The sequence below is a fragment of the Castor canadensis genome, chromosome 14, assembly GCF_047511655.1.
Source record: "Castor canadensis chromosome 14, mCasCan1.hap1v2, whole genome shotgun sequence".
Classification (NCBI taxonomy): Eukaryota; Metazoa; Chordata; class Mammalia; order Rodentia; family Castoridae; genus Castor; species Castor canadensis.
This window is the reverse complement of record NC_133399.1, coordinates 27,900,713-27,922,377: the sequence shown is the minus strand read 5'-3', so window position 1 is coordinate 27,922,377 and position 21,665 is coordinate 27,900,713. Positions and strand designations below refer to the sequence as shown.

Genomic DNA, 21,665 nt, shown 5'->3' with positions numbered 1-21,665 from the left:
ATTTCTTCATCAACAGGGAAACATACTCTAGGTGGCCTGAGGAGCATATCCAAATATATGAAATGTAAGCTATGTGTAATGTGAAGCTTTTGATATTGACTGTGATGGGAGTCCATAAATCTTACAGAATTTTTTTCCTTTTTTCCCACATTGGCTGTACTTCCCATAGACATCTTGTCCATGAAAGCAGAAAATAGAGTGTTTTCTAAGCACTCTAAAATGCTCATGAGCATGATGATAAAGATGAGGAAGGATTACAGAAACTATCACATCCTTGAGTATTACTAACGGTTTCCAAATGCTAGATTCTGTGCCATGTGTTCTATGTAGTTTGCATCATTTCACCTGCATAGTGGCCTTCCATCTATAATTGCCAACTTATAATCATTTTCTAGAAAAAAGAAATACATGTTTTATGTGAAATATACTAGATTGTTAGGTAGAATGGAGTGTAGCTGTGTTTAGATTTTGCTGTGTTCTCAGACACATGGGCAGTCAATCAGGAGAACCCCAGAAGGTTGTCCCCTTAACAAATCAGCCATCTATTCATCTTTCTTGTAACTCTTGGAAGTGACCCATACATTACTGTGGTATTCTCTTTTGAAGTTGTAGTAGATCACAGTGAACTCGAGTTATCATTTGATGTGTCTTCTGTAGGAAAAATGACCACAGTCAATAGGAAAAATCAACAGACAAGGTAGCTCCATAATACTTCATCACAAACCTCACTCCTGCCCCCATTCCAGGATACTCTTGCAGCTCTCCACATCCTCTTCTATTTTTGTAAACATACCACTAAGTCTCAAAAGGTGATATAAAATCAGATCTCAATTTCATTCCTCCCTAGGATCCCAGAAATAGATACATATTGTTCCTCAGATATCCCAGTGGGTAACTCATCTGGGTCTCTCCTTAAATCTTCTGGTGGTTGTAAAACAATCAATATGTTTCTTGTATCAGATTCAGAGTGACAATTTAATATTGAATCTTGCCAACTCTGTCTTCTGTTTTTGCAATATAGATCAGGTTGTTATTACCTCTGAGAACCATCATTGTCATTTGTTTAGATTTCAAATTTATACAACTGTACTGAATAAAAATTAAACAAATAATGATGCTCTTGTGTGATTAACATGTTCTTTTGCTTTTTTTTACTTTTTAAATTGATGTTGTACTGGGAATACATTGTGATATTCACAAAAGTTCTTACAATATATTATAGCTGAATTCACCCACATCATCATTCTCCTTTATCCACCCTATCTCATTCCTGGAATATTTTCAACATGTCTCCTTTTTCCATTTAGTGTGATTGATCTGTGATAAAAGAATATGGTAAGAGAAAAGACATTATAATTAATAAAGATACATCTAATCCCTTTGTCATTAAATTTAATTGTCTATGACCTGAAGTTTGGCTTCCTTACTTCCCTAGTAGGTTATTTCTTTTTTTTTTGTCCTTATGTATGTCAATACTGAATATTCCAAGAGGAATAACAGAATTTTCATTTCAGTTTCCTCAGATCCTATATCTTACTTGGCATAGAGAATACATAACATTTGAAAATCTGATAAACACTGTCAAACCCTTCTTTGATTCACAGAAACAGAGTGTGGGTATGGCTTAACTGCCCTGAGACCATGCTTTTCTGAGTTTTCCTTCTTTCTATGGATACACCAAAGGACCAGAGACAATATAAAGTAGTGGTTATGTCCATGGCATGGGACAGGCCGTTGTTGAAAAAGCACATCACCTAAGACACTAAACTTTTCAAAAACCATGTAAGAAAATACCATAAATATGAAAAATAAAGGGTAGAAAGAGATAGGGCAGGTAAACCACATTGCTTGGTTTCAGACATATTACAGGGTTTCAAGTCATTCTATTCTTTTAATGATCTTAGTCAAGTGATTATGATTGCATTCCTCAACAATGGGGCTATTCCCATGAATATTGAATTCTTTGATAAAACTAGCAACTTGCAGCCAACTAGAAATTTCCTCTGTGTGGTTATGTGAATGAGAAGGGTCAAGAAAACAAAGGAGAAACTATATTCTGAAGTGAGAAAAATTGGAAGAGCATAAGGAAACAAGAAAGAGGTGACAGAATTGCTGGAAAGCACAGAGAAACAGAATGACAACACAGAAAGAAAAGTAGGAAACAGTTTATACTTCCCTAATGGGAGGGAGAATTGAAGTAACAAACACAAGGTATGCCAGGCAGTCTTGGTGACAATGTACTTGCAGTTCTAACCACAGAGAAACCTAGTTCTTTCAAGTCTTAAATCCAATGTGGGTATTGGTGTGACTGTGGCTCAGTGTGGCAGCCTAGCTCTATAGAAGAAATCAACTACATGACTATATTGGACTATAGTCATGGAATTGTAATATAGTCATGGAATTGTATATGTACAATGTAATGCTATATATCATTACATATATGTTCATATATTTATTAATAATATATATTAATATATTAATAATATATTGGTATATATGTGTGTGTGATAGATAGATAGATATACCATGTTGAGAGGGGCTATTGAGTGAGAATGAGGTATTTGGGAGACTGAAAAAAGCAATAAGTCATGGAACCTGGAACCTGGAAACATCCTGCTACAGTATCTGAAATGAGAGAAAGCCTTGAGAGACACTCATGGATATGAGGAGGATTGGACATGGACAGGCTGAGAAATTTAGGCAATAGGGGCTCAGACTGTGGAAGGGAGAGTGGTGTGTGGCTTCACCCTCTATGACAAGTATCAATCCCCATCACCTGGGAATTGCTGAGGAGGCTGACAGCTCCAAGTCTCATCCTCTAGAACTGCCTCATTGTTGCACATGGTTTGCTGTACCATGGGACTATTAGAGTTGAACCTAGATCAAGGGGATTTCTGGATTTCTGCAACCTCCTCTCTCCTGTAGGTTGGTTTATTACTGGGAAGAATATGAAATCACTGGGACTGGCAGGCTGAGTGCTGGGGTTCCTCAAGCATCTCCCACCCAGGAAGAACTCAATGTCATGTTTGTTTGTCATACTCTGTGATGATGCACTAGAGATATACTGCATGGCTTAGACACTTGCCATCCCTGGAAGTACAAATGGGGAAACCTCCAGAGTGAATGGGAAATTTCTCAGTCTATATGCTGCAAAGCTCATTGAAACCAATGGTGGATCTTGGTACACAAAATCGGGAAATTTCTAAAGTGAATGCATCTTTACTGCTAACAACTTGACTGGCCTGACCTTCAATCAGCATGCATCATCAAACTGTAAAGTGGGAACAGTGAGAAATTCAACAAACTCCAGCTATGATCCATTATATCTCCACCCCCAAAAACCAGCAAATTAAAATATTTGAGGACCAGTAAAGAAGATTCTCTGTTTTTCTTTTCATTTTAATATTTTAAAAATATTTAGGGATTTTTTGCTTTCTTTTTTAATGTTTTATGTTTTATTTTTAATTCCTCTTCTGACCTTTACTGAATTTTATTTACATATTTTTCTTTATGGTGTGATCAAATTCATCTCTTGCTCTTATATCTTCCTTGTACTTTTTCCCTTTTATCTTCTTTTTATTTTCTTTGATTTAAACTTGCTTCTTCCTTTTCCTTTTCACTGCCCCTTAATTATTTTATCCTTTTATTATTATTATTTTTACATTTGTTAATTTTTAGCTACATAGTATATTCTACATTATATTTACCACTATCTTTCTCCATGATTGTTGGTGGCTTCACAGCTGTATTTAGTTTTTCTTGTATTTCTATATCTGGGTTCCTTTGGTGATGGTGGTGATGGTGGACGTGTTATGGTGGTTTGTCTTCTCTCTGTGAGTGGTACTGGGGGTTGATCAAAAAAGAAAGCCCCCATATAAAGTTGAAAGAGATACCCATCCTAAACAATACAAAAATTACAACATAGAAATATGACAAAGCAAGGCAATCTAACTCCTCCAACATTTTATGACTTTTCAATAACTGAATCCACAACTATGGAAATGAATGCCAAACAATGAATTTAAAAGCCTAGTTTTGTCATCAAATAGGATTCATAGAACAAAAGAATGAAATAAAGAAGTCAATTCCAGATTTAGATGAGAAATTTAACAACTTGGATGAGAAATTCAGCAAAGATCCAGAGGTTCTGAAAAAAAAATCTTAGAAATGAGACTTTCAATAAAGCAAATTTAAAAGCTCAATTGAAAATTTCAGGATTTGGAGGTCCATATCTTGTACTGGCACACAAATAACCTAGAACTAAAGAAAGAGTATTAGAGATTGAAGACAAAATTGAAGAATTACTGCATTCATACTGCAGTAAAGAAAAGATGTAAGCAATCATGGCCACAATATTCAATATCTCTGGGAGATGATTAAGAAATCAAATCTATAAATGTGCAGAGTAGAGAAGTGCAAATTAAAGGCATATAAAATGTTTTAAATGAGATTATAGCAAAAATCTCCAAACTAGAGTAAGATATGGATCTCCAAGTAGACTAGTCATTTAGAACCCATTGAACCAGAAAAGAATTTCCCCATGTCATATTAGACTTACACAGCAAAGATGGCAGAACAAAGAAAGAATCCTGAAATTTTCAAGGAAAAGTGCAGTATTATGTAGAACACAAGTCCATCAGAAAAAAACAGACCCTACATCATTAACTCTAAATGCCAGAAGATCATGGACTCTTGTATTTCAAACACTGATGCAAAATAATTGGGTACCAATATTGCCATACTCAACATGATTATCCTTTAAAATCAAAGGAGAGGTAATGACCTTTCATGGCAACCATAAGCAAAAGCAACTCATAACTGCTAAGCCAGCATTGCAGAAGATACTATGGGAATTCTATACACAGAAGAGGAAGAAAGGTATACACAAACATGAAAACATAGAACAAAGAAAAAATAAATATCATTAATAGAATACATACATAAATGAGATTTAGAGAGAAACAAACATCATTAACTCACTAGGCCTTCAAACACAAAAGGAAGAAAACTTAGTACTTTCAGTAATAAATTATTCTTTTAGTAATAATTGTAAATCTAAATGGTCTTACTCTCCAATTAAAATATTCAGAACGGCTGAATGGACTACTTTTAAAGATCTCACTGTTTGCTACAAGAAACAAGAAACTCATTTCACTAGAAGAGGCACACAGACTGAAAGTGAAATAATGGAAAAAGATGTTCTAAACATATGGAATCCAAAGAAATTAGTAGTTATAATCACATCTGAAAAAGATTTTTACTATGACCTTATTTAATATGTTTTCTATGCATTTAGTCTGCATGTTAGTTCACTTCTCTACACCACAGATTTATAGATTTGATTTTTTATCATTTCTGAGAGGTCTTGAATGTTATAATCATATTTCAATCCAAAATTAGTCAAGACATCACTGCATGTTAATTAAGGGAACAATATTCACCAACTATTCCATATAATAGGAATGGAAGCATCACTTCCAAACTCATTCTATAAAGCTAGTATTATGCTGAAACCAAAACTAGATAAGGACACAACAAAAAGGAAGACTATAAAACAATTTCCTTGACAAACATACATGTAAAAATGATTAATAATGTATTTGCAAACTGAGTTCAATAACATATTAAAAAGGTCACAAACTATGATTAAGTTGGTTTCATTACAGAGATGCAAGGATGGTTGAACACATGCAGGACAGCAAACAAAATACAGCACATAAATAGAATCAAGGCTGAAAATCACATGATCATCTAAATAGATGCAGAACAAACCATTAAGAAATTCAGTATCCTTTCATGATAAAAGGCCTAAAGAATCTAGGAAGGGAAAAATCATGACAAACCTATATTTATACTATGTGGGGGGGAAATGAAATCGTTTAATCTAAAATCAGAATAAGCCAAGTGTGTTCACTCTCTCTACTGTTCATTAATACAGTATTGGTATCCTTAGCCAGATCACTAAGGTAGGGCAAAGATGCAAAAAGCATATTAAAAAGAAAAGACATCAAATTATTCCTATTTGTGAATGATATGACCGTATAATTTTAAAACCCTAAGACTGCTAGAAAACTCTTAGATCTGATAAACAATTCCAGAAAATAAAAGGGTGTAAAATCAACATAAAATCATTAGCATTTCTTTATACCAATAACACACGTGATAAGAAATAAATAAGGGAAACACACCAATTTACAGTAGCCTGGATAAAGTAAAATACCTAGAAATAAACTAAACTAAGGAGATGAAAACGCTCTACAATAAAAAACTCTATGACACTGAAGAAAGAAATTGAAAAACACACTAGAAGATGGAAAGACCCTCTATTTTCATGAATCAGAAAAATTAATATTATGAAAATGACTATATTATCAAGTCATCTACAGATTAAATACAATTCCCAATAAAATCCCCATGTCATTCTTTATAAAAATGTAATTTAAAAAATCCTAAAATTCATATGGAAATACAAAATACTGAATAACCAAAGCAACACTGAGCATAAAGATAAATACTGGAGGTATCACAATACCTGATTTCTAATTATACTGCAGAACCATAGCAATAAAAATAGCATGGTAACATGTACATAAAGACAAAGGTAGAACATTGTGACAAAATAAAGGATCCAGAAATAATCCCACAAAGGTATTACCCTCAGGGTTTTTTTTGAAAAAGGGACAAAAACATGTTGGTGAAAACACATCTCCTTTAACAAATGGTACTGGAAAAACTGGGTATTTACATGCAGAAGCCTGAAACTAGAACCCTGTATCTCACAGTATACAAAAACAAATTCAAAATGGATCACATACCTTAATGTAAGACCTGATACTTTGAAACTACTGCAGAAAAACTTAGAGGAAACACTTAAAGATCTAGACATTTATAACTCCAGTAGCTCAGAAAATAAGAACACGAATTGACAAATTGACAGGTGTCAGTGACTCACACCTGTAATCCAAGATACTCAGGAGGCAGGGATCAGAAGAACTGCAGTTCAAAGTCAGCCTGGGCAAATAGCTCACAAGACTCTATGTTTAAAATTCATGACACAAAAAGATTTGATTGAGTGGCTCAAGTAATAGAGCATCTGCCTGGCAACAATGAGGCCCTTAGTTCAATCCATAGTACTCCCAAAAAAAGAATTGACAAATAGTATTACATCAACTTAAAAACTTTCCACAACTCAGTGGAAAAAAATTGGCAGAGTGAAGAGACAGCCTAAATGGGAAAAAATCTTTTCCAGCTATTCATCTCACACTGGACTAACATTCAGAATAAAGAACCACAAAAATTAAACACCAAAAAAATACAAATAACCCAAAACTAATAAAGCAAACAAAGTGAACAGACATTTCTCAAAAGAAGTAAAAGTGGCCTGAAGACACATGAAAAATGCTTAGCATCCTTAGCATCTGTAGAATCTGACATACAAATGAAACTGCATTGAGAGTCCATCTCTAACACCATCAGAATGGCTATCACCAAGAAAACAAGTAACAAATGTAGTTTGAAAATGCAGTTAACCACTATAAGGTGTTCATGGGATTGTGAATTTCCATCTAGATTAGAAATCAGTATGGAGCTTCTTCAAAAAAGTAAAAATAGAACTACCATATTATCCATTTGAACAGCTTCTGGGCATATACCTGAAAAAATCAAATTCTGTATACAGCATACTTACATTATAACCCATGTTTATCACAGCATTATTCAATTATTCCATAGCCAACAAAAACTGAAAATTTTAATTTTATTTTGTAATTATGGGTAGGGGCATTGTACACTGACGCCATCACTGTGGGCACAAGTGCTTCCTGATAATACCTACGATTATGTACATATTTCTCAAAATTTTAAGTTCACTAAACCAAAGTTAGGAGTTATATAATGACTTCTAAAACACATTCCATATATTTTAGTGAGCACTTATTTTCACAAAGTAGCAAAGTCATAAAGTCAATGAATTATGAAAATTCCCAAATTTAACTGACAAATAAACATTCTTTTTTATTACAATGTTTTCAATATATTTCAATTCATGGTAACATGATCTTAACTCTTATGTCTCTAAGATTTTAGATCTTAGGCAGTACTATTTTACAACATAATTAAGTATATTTTATAATTTCAGAATTTACTTCAATTAGAATGGCATTTCTTTAAGTGGGAAGGAATACTTCTTATGCTATATTTTCTTTAAAGAACAGACTCTATGTTACTATGAACATGGATTTGTTTTTTGTAATGTTCTTAGTCTTGCAACATTATTTATTGGAGATTCTTTGCACTGGGTTGCTTATTTTACTATAACAAATACTTTCTATAAGTAACTTAAAGAAAGAAATGTTTTGTGGCTCACAGGTTTTTTGTGTTTTGTTTTCATTTTCATATCATTTCCACTTAATAGTTATACAGTGGTGAGATTTACATATATTCTTACAGTATATTTTAGTTACATTTACCCACTCCAACATTCTCCCTCATCTCTACTCCTTAGAACAATTTCAACAAGTTTCCTTCTTCTATTTTACTACATGAATGCAAAATACATGTTCACCCTAACTTACCTTTTCCCTATGCCTTCTCCGCTCCCACTAGTGCCCACTCCTGGAAAAGACCTGTTATACTGTCCTGTTCTTTATTTTAAAGTGTATATTGGTAGTCCAATGGGGTTTTGCCTTGGCATTTCAGACATATGTATATATTATACATATATATATATATATATATATATATATATATGTCAGATTAACTTCCCCATTACTTACTCTTTCTCTATCATCATGCTCCCATATTATTCAACAACTTGCAGTGCATTGTGTTATGTCATATTAATATAAAGATGAGATGCTTAAATATTTTTAATTCCCCAACCTTCTTTTTCTCTCTCCTACCTCTCCTATTTCCATCAGCCAGACCCACTGATAGAATCTTATTCTCTCTCTCACTATATATAATACATATATATATAATACATATATATAATACATATAATCATATGTGTATTTATGAGTACATTTAATGGTTAACAGTTTGAAGGTTCCAATTCATTAGTAATTGATACATTTCCTTTAAGACTATGGTGAGGTAACATATCAAGAGGGAATGTGGTGAAACAAAACTGCTTACCACATTGATAGAGAAGAAATAGAGAAGAAGTTGGTACCTTACTACACTTTTGAGGGCATGCCCACCATGACATGTAGACCAACCTGTACATATCACCACCTAAATTTGCCATCATTTCCCATCAGCATCACACTGGGAATCAAAATATTGAACACATTGGTCTTTGGGCAACATGCAACAACCGAACTTACATAGGTAGTTCTAATGTAAGTGTGTTTAGAAACAAGTAAGTAACACAATAATTAGTCACAACAATTCATACAAGAGAGTGCCAAAATTAAGAAATATTTAGACAGATGGTCTACAAATGTGAGGACTTTACTAGTGAACTGCTTGCATTCAAATATAAACACAGTGCTACATATTGGGTCACCTGTTTCCTTGTTCCAAAACCTCTTTTCTTTTTCAAAAAGTGTCCAAGCAATACAAAACCTCGAAATGTAACTCATGCTGAGAATTCTAATCAGCCTCACAGGTGGTCTATAACTGCATCCATCCTCTTTGGACTATTGCTGTGTATATACCTCATCACAGAGCTTGGGATCCTGTTCATCATCCTGGATTTTGGTTTATAATCTCACTTCCAAACATCTATGTACTTCTTTCTCTCCAATCTCTCTTTTGCTAACATCTGCTTTTCTCTACTATATCCCAAAGATAATTGTAAATATCTAAAATCATGTAAGTCATCTCCTATGTGAGTTGCCAAGCACACATGTCTATTCTGCATTTTTGGATATGTAGTGATGTTCCTCTGGTTGTGATGGCTTAGGACAAGTTTGTGGCCATCTGTCACCCCCTGCATTACCAGGTCATCACAAAGCCGTATTGCTCCTCTGTCTTCTGAGTTTTGGTGCCTTTTCTGTTTGCCTGTTTGTACTCCAAGCTGCACAATTTAAATACCTTAAAATTGTGAACATCTTCTGATCCCTTTAAATTAATACAATGCTGTATTTTGTAAATGTATCACTGGTGTTTTCCAATACATAGTATCCTTTACTCACTGTAATACTGTTCAATGCATTTTGAGTGTCCCATCAACGGGGGGAAATATAAAGCTTTGTCCACATCTGAATGTCATATTTCAGTAGTTTTCTTGTTTTTTTGGAACACATCTTTGAGTGTGAAAATGTCTATGCTACTAAAAGCAATCTGGAGATTCAATGCAATTCCCATCAAAATCCCAATATCAAATTCTTCTCAGAAATAGAAAAAACAATCCAAAAATTCATAGGGAAGCATAAAAGTTTCCTAATAGCTAAAGCAATCCTGAGGGAAAAAAAATGCTGAAGGGTACCACAATATCATACTTCAAATTATACTACAGAGCCGTAGTAACAAAATCAGCATGGAACTTGCAGAAAAACAGACATATAGACCAACAGAATAAAATAGAAGTTTTAAAAATAAGTCCTCACACCTACAGCCATCTATTTTTGACAAAGGAACCAAAAATATGTTGGAGAAAAGAGAATCTCAACAACAAATGATGTGGTGAAAACTGGATGTCCATATGTAGAAGACTGTAACCAAATCTCTCTCATTCTGCATAAAGTCAGTTTAAAATGTATTAAGGATCTCACCTGAAACTGTTACATTCAAACACAGGGAAAACAAGTGAAGATACAGCCATAGTCAATTGATTTCTAAATAGAATTATATTTTCTTAATGGATTGTAAACTTTATTAATAGTTTATACCCTTCTCCCTCTTTTGATGAATTTTGAATCAAAGGCTACTTGAGCAGATATGACTATAGCTACTCCTGCTTGCTTGTGACTTCTGTCTGCTAATTAAATCATTTTCTACACTTTTGATTTCAGTCTATGTGCATCTTTGCTGTAAGGTGCTCTTCCTGTAGGCACCAAAAGTTAGGCCAGGCAGTGTGAAACATGTCTATTAGCCCAGCTGCTCTAGAGACAGATATTGGAAGGTTCATCCTTGGCAAATGTTAGTGAGACCCTCTTTTAACCAGTAAGCCAGACATAGCGGTGCATGCCTGTGATCCCAGCTGCACTAAAGGCCATAAATCAGACCAGACAAAATTGTGAGACTGTACCTGAAAAATAACTAAAACAAAGAAAAGGACTCGGGGTGGCTCAAATGGTAAGAGTGCCTGCCTTGCAAGCTGAAGCCATGAGTTCAAATCCAAGTTCCACCAAATAAATAAATAAACAAACAGTTTTGGATTCTTTGTCTGGCACTTCAACCATTTCTGTTATCTTTGAATTCAGTTATTGAGGTATTGTGAACTTTTTGAGGAGTTGTATTGCCTTTATTTTTCATATTATTGTGTTTCTGTATTGCAACTAACACAACTGTTAAGCTGTATATCTTTTTCATGAAAACTCAGAGAGGAGAAATCAGACAGCAATAATTTAACCAACAAATAAAAAACAAGCCAGTTATTTAGTTGCAAAAATAAATTGCATAAAATACCTGCTCCCCTGATAAGATTTTAAAGGAAATTAAATAGCGTATTATAGTATAAACTAGGAGTTTATACTTTTTAAGTTATAAGGATAAATACACTAACAAAAAGGAGGAATTGGGAGAAGAAAAGGGTAGAAACAGGGTAAGAAAGAGTGGGGAAGTATATGGTGTGAAGGTATTAAAAATAATAATGAAAGATAACACACTTAGATATGTACAGAAAAAGACAAAATAGAAAATAAAATAAAAGCACATCAACAATAACAGCTGCAAAAAGAAAAAAATAAACATATTTCTTCTTTATTGAGGAGGTAATCCCCAGCACAGGAGGTATATAGAAAAGCTGTAATTTGGACAAACATCAAACAGTTGTCTCCATCTTGGTTCTGCTGTTGGTGACACCTGACCTTCCAGCCCAGGACTAGTTCTTTATTCGTGTTGACTCCAGAATCACTCTTTACTTGATTCATGGAAATTCCTATATCAGTCAGGCTCCATCTCTAGTTCACTCGTCACTGTACTTCTGTGATTCTTACTTTGGCAGTGGGGAAGGCAAATTCCTAATTCACTCTTCACTCAACTCATGTCAAATGGCACCCAGGTCTCAAGGAGGTAGTGCCCCTGTGCCACACAGGGAATGAATGGCAGCTCTTGCTTTCAATTAATGTGATTCCCAGCCATTTAGGTTCACACTGCCTGCCAACTCTTTCCTCACTTAGCATGCACTAGGTCACACACACAACAACCATGGCAGCACACAGGTAATTTCTCATAGGGAAGTCCTCCTAGATTGCTATTTTTACTCTGCCCAAGCAGAGTCTGAATCCCAGTGAGTCTTGTGGTCCACAGAGGTTCTTGCTTGCTTAACCAATAGAGGAGTTAGGAATTGAATATATAAAACTGTAGGGTCTTCAGCTCTCCCCAGCTGAGACATTTTCATTTAAGACCTCTCTTGCAATGATTACCACTGAGTGTGTTGGAGAGTGCTGGCCCCTTCTCTGGAGTCTCCTTGCTGTAGGGCATGTAATCGGCTTTCTTAAAGTTCACTTTTTGCAGAATGCCATTTCTTTGTATTCAGTTCATGTGCATGTGGGGGTCTACCCAAGGAGGGTTTCCTTTTCTCTTTTCCCTGCAGCCCCATTGAGAAGGCTCTCCACATTCCCTGCAATTTTGCCTGACACCCTAGGTTAGGGTGCTTTGTTTCTGTTATAAATCTAAAGTATGATATTTCTAAATTTCCCTTATATTCTAGCTGTCCACTATTTACTAGTTCCCTCCATTGCTTTTTCACAGTACCAAACTCTCCCTAGTACTATGTACCTGAAGGTTTCGTTTCAGATATTTTGAGATGTAGGAAGGTAGTAGGTGCCTCTAATCCATCATTTTGCCTCTTCCTCTAGAATATTGTTAGGCTTGGAACTCATGATTAACATGAGACTTGAGTAAAGGGAAGCTTTAATATGCTCCTTATGACCCCTAACTCTGGTGTTCATACCATTACACAGACACATCCGTTGGAGTATATACTGGACTCAGTGCCTTGCTTCCAACTACTACAATATAGCAAAAATGATGGGATAGCATTTCTGAGATCAGGGTATAGAAAAACCCTCCCTTTTAACTTTATTGCTGTTTGGTACTTGATTGCTAGCTCTGCTGTAAGCTGATTGCCATTTTGTGAGTTTGCCCATGAGAAGGTCAGTTGGCAAGGGCTGAGATAGACATCTGGCCAAAGCATAAGAGGAAGTGAATCTTACAAACAGCTATATGAGTAAGCATAGAAACAGGCAAGGTACCTGATGGGCCCTGCTCCAACATTAAAGCCTTGAGGTGAATGCAGTCCTAACATCCTGATTTTAGCATGGTGAAATCCTTTGAGTCATTAAAAGGAAGTAGCAAGTTATAAATAAAGTGCATAAATAAATAATTTTCAAATAACCCAACAGTCATCAATTAAGGAGAAAAATTAGAGAGATCCAAGATTATAAACAGGAGAGGGAATCAGAATTCCTGAACACCATGACTTCAGAAACCACTTTAGCTACATTTGGGTAATTTTGAAACTTTTTAGCTAACTAAATAACTGCCAGCAAATGGGGTGCCTATAAAATTCATGGACTGACCTTTAAAACAGATTTTAACTGCATATAACAGCCATGGAAATCCCAACAGGACACAGCCACTAGGGTATACCTGCCTTGGGAAAAGCCTCTGGCCGATTCTCCCCCCAACCCCCACCACCTTTTTTTATTTTTTTGCAAAAAGCAGAAGACAAAGGATAAAATAGATGTGAACTCAGCCCTGTATTGGACCCCTAACCCATGGAAAGACTACAGATTCCCTACCCAGCCTGGAACCAGTCCCAGCAAGAGCATCGGTCTTGGGAAAAGCCACCAGCTATTTCTCCTTGGTGGCCTGGTTCTAAATCTGTCTGTGTGAATCTGCAAACCCAACAGGTGAACACTGTATACTACACACGCCCCTAGCAACATATTCCAGTCCAGCTCATAGGCAGATTTCATTCCCCCCTGAACAAAACTGCACTACAGAGACAGTGAATATAACTTACCTCTGACAGTGGGGACAGGTTGGAATGCTGAACCAACCTTGGAGACTGGGGGTGGGGCAAAGAGCCACACTCTGAGAACTGGGGAATGGCAAGTCACTGAGTTAATCTTTTGGTACTGTGGTCGGTGCACAAAACTGAATTGGCCCACCATGTTGAGAGAGGAGCTAACCAGCCAGAGTTGTGTCTGTGCAGTCACTCAGGTGCTGCTTAGCTGTTTTATAGCAGCATGTCTGGCCACCTTGAACAATCTGATAGTGAGCAATCACAGACCTTTGTTGCAACATGCCTTGTAGGCAGAAGGAGCCAAGTATGGCTCACAAGCCTGCCTTCTGGAAATTCCACTTCAGAGGTCCCACCAACACCAGGTGGACCATCAGACCAAGGAAAACAGGTCTAAAACAAACCCTAGCCAACTCTCCCCTAAGCTGCTGGACAAGCGGGGCAGCACCCTCCACAGAGCCCAGAATACCAACACCAAGAAGAGACAGGGACACTATGAAACCTCCAGTCATAAGCACTAGTACCTGGATTTGATGCCAATAGAATAAGTCCAGAACGTTAACCATTCAGTTTTACTTTGCTATTGCTCTTTTTCTTTTTACTTTATTCTATTTTTACTCTTATTTTTCTTTATTTTAATTTTTTCTTAGCTTTTTGCCTTTTCATTCAGTATTTTTAATTTTACTATTACTATTTTCTTATCTCTGTTCTTATTCCCTGTACTTTCTCTCCTTTTTTGTGCTACAAGCCACTATTTTTCTCCCAACAATTTCTTCTGCCCCTTTTCATCCTCTCTATACCCCTGATTTCACCTCCCCCTGCTTGACTTCCCTTACCTTTCACACCACTGCCGCTCCATTCTCCACACTTAACACTCACTAATTAGTCTACTATACCAATCCTACACACACCTGTCCCTCTGCAATTTCTTAGACAAACACCCTCCACTACAACTGAACTACACCCTAGCACACACAAGGCCCCTAAAACCATATAGCCCCACAACTCTTCCTCCTACCTCATTCCCCCATCCTGTCCCCCCTTTAGTGCCACCTTTTCAAATCACCAAAGTATCTATCTCTATCCAAACAACTGTTACCCCTCCAATTGCCACTGTTATAGATATTATCACCAAGGGTTTGTTCATGGAATATGTAAACAACTGGTGTGGCACTGAACTTGTGAATTTGTTATTGCTAATTTACACTTCCAGGTCAAGAACAGAAATAGCACATCAACCTAGCTAATGACTAAGCCAGTCACAACACATAGTTAAGTCAAGGGAAAGATAACAGGTGATTAAAACACCCAAGTAGCCAATCAATCACAAGAGCACAGCACAAAATGGAAGCATGGAAAGAAGAAGAAGGTAAGTAAATTCCACCCATCAAAATAGCAACAATCCAGTAGAAGACTTAGTGAGAAATGCAGAAAATGAATACCCAGTTCCTGACCCTAACAGAACAATCATACATATGACCAATGATATCCATAAAAATTCTCTCAAAGAGGAAATCATGAATGACCTCATTAAGATCCTCATGGAAAAGCTACAAGAGAAGGTTAAACAGAATGTACAGGATGTACTCAAACAATATCAAGGCACCACAAATAAAAAACATGAGAAGGTTGTCTATTCTCACCACTCTCCTTCAACACAGTACTTGAAATGTCAGCCAAAGCAAGTAAAGAAACAGAAAGAAATACAAAGGATACAAATAGGAAAGAAAGAAGTCAAATTACCCCTGTTTGAAGATGCTAGGAGATCTTTAAATTTTTATTTTTGTAACATGTTTTTAGCAATAGTTCACCTACTCTAAAATGCAAATACACAGACTGATCTTTTCATAATCCAGCTCTGAATCCAGAATAAAATATCATATTTGTTAAAGACAATGTCGAATATAAAACTTACTATGTTAAACTTGAAAGAATTCATGCCATTAAGAAGCTGCTTGTCACTTTCTCGTTCTTTTGATTTACATTCCATCAAACTTAGCATCTAATTTTCTAACCAAAAAAGATTGCAGTGCAAAAACATGAGGCAGGAGACCTGCTACATGCAGCTGTGATGACAATGAGAAGGGAAAGTCACCTTGACCTGAACTAGAACAAAATAACCAGAAAATGCTAAAATACACACAGCCTAGAGAGTCAAAATGGTTTCAATTGTTTGCCATAAAGTGAGGCAACTACAAATATCTCACAAGTCCTTGATAGTACTTATGATTAAATAATTCAAATAGTGACGGCAAAGTGAGACATGAATATTAAAAATAAAGTTTAGTCAAGCTTATTGGAATGTTCAGGTGATCTTGAGCAATACACTATGGATTAATACATTACAAATCATTATTGCTTGCCCAGAAATTTAAATGTCATTCAATTTTAGGATATAAATTTACATTAACTTATCATTTAAATATATCTAATTAAGTCAAATAGAAATCAAAATGCATCATAATTTTTCATGCCAGTTGTTAATGCTGGTGGAGGGAAAAGGATGCAAACTCTCAAACTAGAAAAATAAGGACATAGCTTTAAAATCAATAATAATGTTGATTTTAAAATGAGAGATAACATAAACATGAACTCATTAAGAAATGACAGTTAATAAACATGCAAGGAATTGTTGCCAAGTACCTTTTAAATTAATGCATAACACTTAAAAAGAAAGGTAATATATTCATTGTGAATTTGAAAATGAATGTATCATTATTTCTTTAGATGCATACATAAGCATTTGGAGCCGAAGAGCCCTGAAACCTTGGAAGATACAGCTCTCCATGGTCTTTCATCATTCAATGTAAGAAACTTCAGAGGGCAGGTGTTCCCAAACCTTAGCTATGAATAAATAAGATTTTCCTGGTAGGTTTAGTAGACACAAATATCTGGCTCCAAACTGTAAACTTTCTGATTTAGGTAGTTCTGGATAGAGGCCAAGAATTTGTATGTTTAACAAGCTCCCAGGGGATGCTTATCTGAAGACAACATTTAAGAACCATTGTGGTTTTTGTGTCCCTAGTGCTTCATCTAATAAAAGGTTCCCCTCCACTGTTCACTTATGCTCAACCCCACCTAATTCCTGCACTTACAGGATACACCTCCTTCAGATGGCATCATGAAATCTTCTTTACTCTTACTCTTTCTCCTACATTGACTTTCTCTGAAAAAGCTCAGGAAGATATTCCATCAGGAAATTCCTAACTTTTACCTCTACAGGTTGCAAGATGTCTTTCTGCATCTTGGGAGCTTAGTTAAATTTTCCAGGATTTTAAGGACTGAATTCTCAGGCAACCTCACTCAATAAATTATTCTGTCATCATTCTTGTCTTTAAGCAGTCACGCTCCAATATGATAGGTAGAGAAACTTTGTCAGCTTTGTTTCCCTAAGGATAACTGTGCTGAAAGGCAAATTTGTTTTCACTAATTATTTTTCTTTATCTGCTAAGTTTAGCCAACCTAGTTAACCTAATTGCCTTGGTATTTAAAAAGTTACTTTTTCATTCTTCAAGAAAGTCCCCAATGACTCCTTATAATACTATTCTAATTGTTGCTTCAGACTTTTTTAAAAAATTTTATTCATTTATTCACATGTGCATACATGGTTTGGGACATTTCTCCCCCCTGCCCTACCTCCCTCTCTTGCAAGAGGAACCTGTTTTGCCTTTTTCTCCAATTTAGTTGATAGAAGACATAAGCAATAATAAGAAAGACAAAGCATTTTTGCTAGTTGAGATAAGGATAGCTATGCAGAGAGATTCCTAGCATTGCTTTCATGTGTAAGTGTGTACAACCCAAGTTGATTAATCTCTACCTGACCTTTCACTAGTTCCAGATCCCCTTCCCATACTGACCTCTGTTGCTCTAAGGTTTCTGTATTAGCTCCTCCGCAGTGGGGACATCAGACACTTTTATGTTTTGGGTTTCCTACCTATCCCCATACCTCCTGAATGTGCTCTCCCCTTAGCATATGACCCAAGTCCAACAACATTGCTGTATTTGCCCTAGATCCAAAGTCCACATATGAGGGAGAACATATGATTTTTGGTCTTCTGAGACTGGCTAACCTCGCTCAGAATGATGTTCTCTAGTTCCATCATTTACTTGAGCAGAATAAGATTTCATTCTTCTTCATGGCTGAATAAAATTCCATTGTGTATAAGTACCACATTTTCTTAATCCATTCATCAGTAGTGGGGTATCTTGGTTGTTTCTATAACTTGGCTATTGTGAATAGTGCTGCAATAAACATGGGTGTGCAGGTGCCTATGGAGTAACCTGTGTCACGTTACTTTGGGTATATCCCCAGGAATGGGAGTGCTGGATCATATGGCAGATCTATGTTTAGGTTTATAAGAAGCCTCCAAATTTTTTCCAGAGTTATTGCACTAGCTTGCATTCCCACAAGCAGTGTACAAGGGTTCCTTTTCCCCACATAATCGCCAACACCTGTTGTTGGTGATATTTTTCAAGATGGCTATTCTAACAAGGATGAGGTGGAATCTTAGTGTGGTTTTGATTTGCATTTCCTTTATGGCTTGAGATGGTGAGAATTTTTTCATGTGTTTTTTGGCCATTTGAATTTCTTCTTTTGAGAAAGTTCTGTTTAGTTCAGTTGCCTATTTCTTTATTGGTTTTGGGAGAGTTTAGTTTTTTTAAGTTCCCAGTATATTCTGGTTATCAGTCCTTTGTCTGATGTAGAGCTGGCAAATATTTTCTCCCACTCTGTGGGTGGTCTGTTCAGAGATCATTTCTTTTGTTGTGTGGAAGCTTTTTAATTTTATGAGGTCCCATTTCTCCATCATTTCTCTTTGTTGCTGAGCTACTGGGGTTCTATTGAGGAAGTCCTTGCTTACACCTATTGCTTCCAGATTATTCCCTTCCATTTCCTGTACTAACTTTAGAGTTTGGGGGCTGATATTAAGGTCCTTGATCCATTTATAATTGATCCTGATATAGGGTGATAAACATGGATCTACTTTCAGACTTTTGCAGGTGGATAACCATTTTTCCCCAGCAACTTTTGTTGAAAAGGCTATCTTTTGTCCATCGTAATTTTTGGCACCTTTGTCAAAAATAAGGTGGGCATAGCTGTATGGATTCATATCTGGGTCCTCTATTCTGTTCCACTGGTCCTCATGTCTGTTTTTGTGCCAGTACTATGCTGGTTTTATTGCTATGTCTCTGTATTTTCATTTGAAGTTGGGTATTGTGATACCTCCATAATTGCTCTTTTTGCTGAGTATTGCCTTGGCTATTTGCTGTCTCTTGTGTGTCCAAATGAACTTTAGTTGAGCTTTCTCAATCTCTGTGATGAAAGTCACTAGGATTTTGATGGGAATTGCATTGAAAATGTAGATTGCTTTTGGTAGTATAGCCATTTTTACTATGTTGGTTCTACATGATTCCCATGAGCATGGGAGATCTTTCTATCTTCTGTAGTCTTCCTCGATCTCTTTCTTCAGGGGTTTATAGTTCTCCTTATGGAGGTCATTCATATCCTTTGTTCAGTTTAATTCTAGATATTTGATTTGGGGGGGCAGCTATTGTATATGCAATTGTTTCCATATATTCTTTCTCAGTTTGTTCATTATTGGTGTATAGAAAAGCTAATTATTGTTGTAAGTTGGTTTCATATCCTGCCACCTTGCTATAGCTATTTACTGTGTCTAGGAGATTTTGGGTAGAGTTTTTTGGGTCTTTAAGATATAAGATCATATTTTCTGCAAACAGGGATATTTTGGCAGTTTCTTTAACTATTTGTATTCCTTTTATTTCTTCTTCTTGCCTAATTGATCTGGCTAGAAATTCCAGTACTATGTTAAATAGGATAGGGATAGTGGGCACCCTGGTCTCATTCCTGAATTTAGGGGAAATGGTTTCAGTATTTCACCATTAAATAAAATGCTGGCTGTAGGTTTTTCATATATAGCCTTTACAATGTTGAGGTACTTTCCTTCTATTCCTAGTTTTCTTAGAGCTTTTATCATGAAGTGGCGTTGGATCTTGTGGACAGCTTTTTCTGCATCTGTGTAGATGACCAAGTGGTTTTTGTCTTTGCTTCTGTTAATATTCTGTATTGCATTTATAGATTTGCATATGTTGAACTACTTCTACATCCCTGGGATGAAGCCAACTTGCTCATGGTGAATGATCTTTCTGATGTGTTGTTGGATTCAGTTTCCCATTATTTTATTGAAGATTTTTGCATCAATGCTCATTAAGGAGATTGGTCTGCAGTTCTCCTTTTTTGGAAATGTTTTTACTGGTTTTTGTATGAGTGTAATACTGACCTCATAAAATGAGTTAAGCTGTGTTCCTTCCCTTTCTATTTCATGAAACAGTTTAAGGAGGGTTGGTATTAGTTCTTCTTCCAAGGTCTGATAGAATTCTGCAGAGAATCCATCTGGTCCTGCACTTTTCTTTTTTGGGAGGCTCTATGCTGCTTCAATTTCATTTTGTGTTATAGATCTATTCAGGTGACTAATGTCCTCTTGGTTCTACTCCATCCTATAATCCTCAAAACCTGTTTGTTTTACTGTTCTTGTTTAATTTGCTTCTGGCCTGAGCAACACATGTGGGATGCCCTGTGTGTGGGGGGAAACAGCTGCATACTCGGTTAATAGAACAGCAGAAGCATTGCCTGGGCAACAGATGGAAACTGACTGATATTTGTACCCCACTTCCTGTGCAAAAAAGACTAGTACAGAAATGAACCAGCAGGGCAAACCAGTATCATACCTGATGGCTGCTGTACTGGCTAGCCTAGTGCATAGTCCAAATACATCTGACGACCAAGAAAATATTTGGCTACCTGGGATGATTAAAGACCCCCACTCTTGGCCCTGGACTAGTAGAAAAATTGAAGCCATGCAAATATTACTATAACCAGTCTTACCCCTGAAGATTGCCAGACAGCTGAGCCCAGCATGCAGTAGCAAATACATATGACCACCAAGAAACTTGGCTAGGTGAGCTGATTGAATGCTTTCACACATGGTGTGGACTGGCAGGGGAATGAAGCTGTGCAAACATTACTATGTCCCTGAGGACTGCCATCCAACTAAGTGCAGTGAGTGGACACAAATATATCTGGCCCCTTAGAAAATTTTTGACAAAGCAAGATGCCTAAAGGCCCCCACAATGTGGCCCCAGAATGGCAGGGGGTTAAACCATTCAGCACCAAAGAAAGGGCTTGAAAGCAAGCAGGCTAGAAGGGTAGAGCTCAGCATCTATGTCTCTGTCTCAAGACTAGCTGGCCAAAGCCCTTAAGCCACTGCCCACACCAGCAGCATATGCATATATACACAAGTGACAGAAATTCACCACTCTCTCTCCAAATGAAGCACTAAACTGGAGACCCTGGTAGAAAGCGGGAAATAGCTCATTGTCACAAGCTAGAGCAGCACCTTGATTCTCTGAGCAGGGGGAAGCATGAGATTTGAGAGTGAAAGGCTACTTTCTGACTCACTATCTGTTCTCATGGGCTCTGCTGCACAACCCAAATTGCTACCTCACAAACCTA

At 36.5% G+C, this 21,665-nt stretch overlaps 1 protein-coding gene across 1 annotated transcript in view; it reads left to right on the top strand.

Moving 5' to 3' along the window:
• The first annotated feature begins 13,889 nt into the window (after nucleotides 1–13,889).
• LOC109689076 (olfactory receptor 7E178-like) overlaps nucleotides 13,890–21,665 on the top strand; it is a 32,046-nt gene continuing 24,270 nt past the window's right edge. The window contains exons 1-2 of the mRNA XM_020167772.2: nucleotides 13,890–14,024; nucleotides 14,431–14,657. Coding sequence (XP_020023361.2) covers nucleotides 13,890–14,024; nucleotides 14,431–14,657 — 362 coding nt within the window. The remainder of the gene's footprint in view (nucleotides 14,025–14,430; nucleotides 14,658–21,665) is intronic.